Raw genomic sequence first — 2,500 nt, 5'->3', positions numbered from 1 at the left:
TTTTATATGGGATTTGAAGAAAAAACAAAACATGTTGTAACACTCTATATCGCACTCAAGGTCATACTGTTACACTGTACGTCAGCATGGCTGTGATTATCATCAGCAATTTACTTTAAATCATTTTGAATTAATTCATTTCCAATAATGGGACCGTGTATTGCTTCTGCATTGCTTTGGTGTTTGTATTGGGAGATTATTAGTATTGTGTCCATCTCTTCTGTACTCCATAACAATTAGAGAAAGCTGTGTAATAATGTAATAGTTTTTGGCTTTGAAGCCAAAAGAAAGCTTGGATCATAATCTGCCACCATGTGAATCCCACAGGACCCAGACAACAAGATGGTGGAGCACAAAGCAGCTCTACTCTATGCTCGAGTGCCATTACGTCAAAGCATTGTGTTCACACTCACTTGGCTGTTTAGTACCTATCGGCTACAGAACATTTCGGAGTATTACCTAATGGTTTTTCTGTTTTACCTTGACCAAAACAAACAATCGTTTTATCCCCTCTTTACACCATCACTGTCTGACACTACTTGAACCAACATGAAGCACCTCAGAGACAATTGAGAATCATCACTGCACTGAAAGGTCATGTTGGATAAGAAAGCACAGACCACTTTCGTCCTCACATGTAACCTCCTCATCTTCGCTCCTCAACCTCCTCCACTGACCCTTTATGTTTCTGTCCATCTTTCTGATGTGCGTAGGATGGAAGCAGCCTTCCAGAAGGTTCTGCAGGTGGATCTGGAGGTGAATGGCCTGCTGGATCCTCTGAGCATCCGTACTGTTACCTGGCAGGTGGAGTACCCCCTCACCCGTACCCTCTCTGATGAGATCCAGACTCTGATCCGCCTGGCGCCACAGGACTTGGGGGGCATCGTGCCTCTGGCTATGGTAAGAGAAACTTCTCATCCTGCGATCAGTTTGCCCAGGTTACAACAGGACTTGTCTTTCTATCAAGGAATCCTATAAGTAAAAAAAGAGGATGAAGGGCTAATGGCTCCATTATCTGGTACACAGCACAGGGGCATCAGCTGTCAGTGAAAGCAGGAAGTAATGATGATATATAGCACGAGGTTCAACAAGGTGAATGGCTGCTGTGGAACCGGATGTATGAGAGTTCGGGTTGTCAGATTTGTGAGGCTTGTATTTTTTTAAGGAATAGTGCTTCTTGCTGCATTGCACCAGACTGAATTAATCAAGTGCAGAAGTCTAAGGCCTGGATAAAGTCAAAACAGTATGTCAAAAGAGAATGTTGTTGAACACACCTTGCACAACATTCTCACAGTAAACTTTAACCAAACTACTGTTTAATGTCACTCTACAGCACTATAAGGTTAGCCGAATAATCTCTCTAGCGCAAGGCAGTTTGCCTAAAGAAGAAATTTGTTCATTTGCTTGTTTCTGTGGCATAACGTTTATTTCTATAGTTAATTACGTGTATGTCCTTGAAAATATGTAAATTGGCTTTATTACTGACATTTCATTTCTTTAACTTCAGTTTAAGTCATGTATAAAATATGAAATTAATAAAAGTACATTTTATTAATGCAAATTAATAAAATTAAATAGTGCATACTCCATAAAAAGAACAAACTTCCTTGTGTGGTGCTTTAACATGCACTGACCCTATACTTCCTCTTTAAGGGAATACCAGGGAAGGGAATATCAAAGGTTTAACCCCTTCCGTCCAGTTGAAGCTTCAGTCTGATTGGGGAATACCAGGGAAGGGAATATCAAAGGTTTAACCCCTTCCGTCCAGTTGAAGCTTCAGTCTGATTGGGGTAGATCATCCTGTGTGGGGGTGGTTACACGAGGCTACATTTCAATCGGGCTATCAGTTGGATTGTTAACGGAATACGTGTTTTCCTTGGGAATCAGGCCAACTGTGTTATAACTAGCAATTTGCTCTCTTTATTGAACCACGGAAAACATAGTGAATACATATCAATGCGTACAAAAAAGAAATTTCTTTAATCTCATGAACTGATGGCACCAACCCTTTGAAATAGATATGTTTACCGTTCTCTCTAATTATCCGTTCTTCTCTGTCGCTCATGTTTGGCAATGAGGTGTCTGTAGCTTTAGAATGGGCTTTGTTCTCTCTCTGTCATTAAACATACAAGTTACTGATTCCTCCTGCATTCGGTGGGCTTTGATGCATCTTGTTTATTTCACTCTGAAAAGGAAAATGGTTCTTTTAATGAAGACTGCCCCATGTTTCGCTTTTTCCATTTATTTGTCTTACTGACATTGTCGATCCCTCCGCAGTATATTATTTCTACTCTCACATATATTGCGGAGAATTGGCTTGTGTGAAGGGATAAATCTCTGAGCCAGCTAATAGTATCTGCTGAAACAACAGTCACAACTGCTTCGCTGAATGGAACACTTGCACATTTTAATTAGGGCTAATTTGGCTAATAGTGTATATAGTCCTTTACCATAATTAAGGAGGTAATTGAGTTTGGGCCAAGAGTAATTCTTTTGGAAT

At 40.3% G+C, this 2,500-nt stretch overlaps 1 protein-coding gene across 1 annotated transcript in view; it reads left to right on the top strand.

The window, feature by feature from the left end:
* Positions 1 to 2,500, top strand: part of si:dkey-112m2.1 (transmembrane protein 132D) — a 125,261-nt gene that overhangs the window by 87,912 nt on the left and 34,849 nt on the right. Inside the window, exon 4 of the mRNA XM_031577647.2 lies at positions 714 to 900. Within this exon, the coding sequence (XP_031433507.1) occupies positions 714 to 900 (187 nt within the window). The remainder of the gene's footprint in view (positions 1 to 713; positions 901 to 2,500) is intronic.

The sequence above is a fragment of the Clupea harengus genome, chromosome 12 (genome assembly GCF_900700415.2).
Source record: "Clupea harengus chromosome 12, Ch_v2.0.2, whole genome shotgun sequence".
Lineage (NCBI taxonomy): Eukaryota > Metazoa > Chordata > Actinopteri > Clupeiformes > Clupeidae > Clupea > Clupea harengus.
The sequence above is the reverse complement of the archived record's forward strand: the minus strand, read 5'-3'. Positions and strand labels throughout refer to the sequence as shown.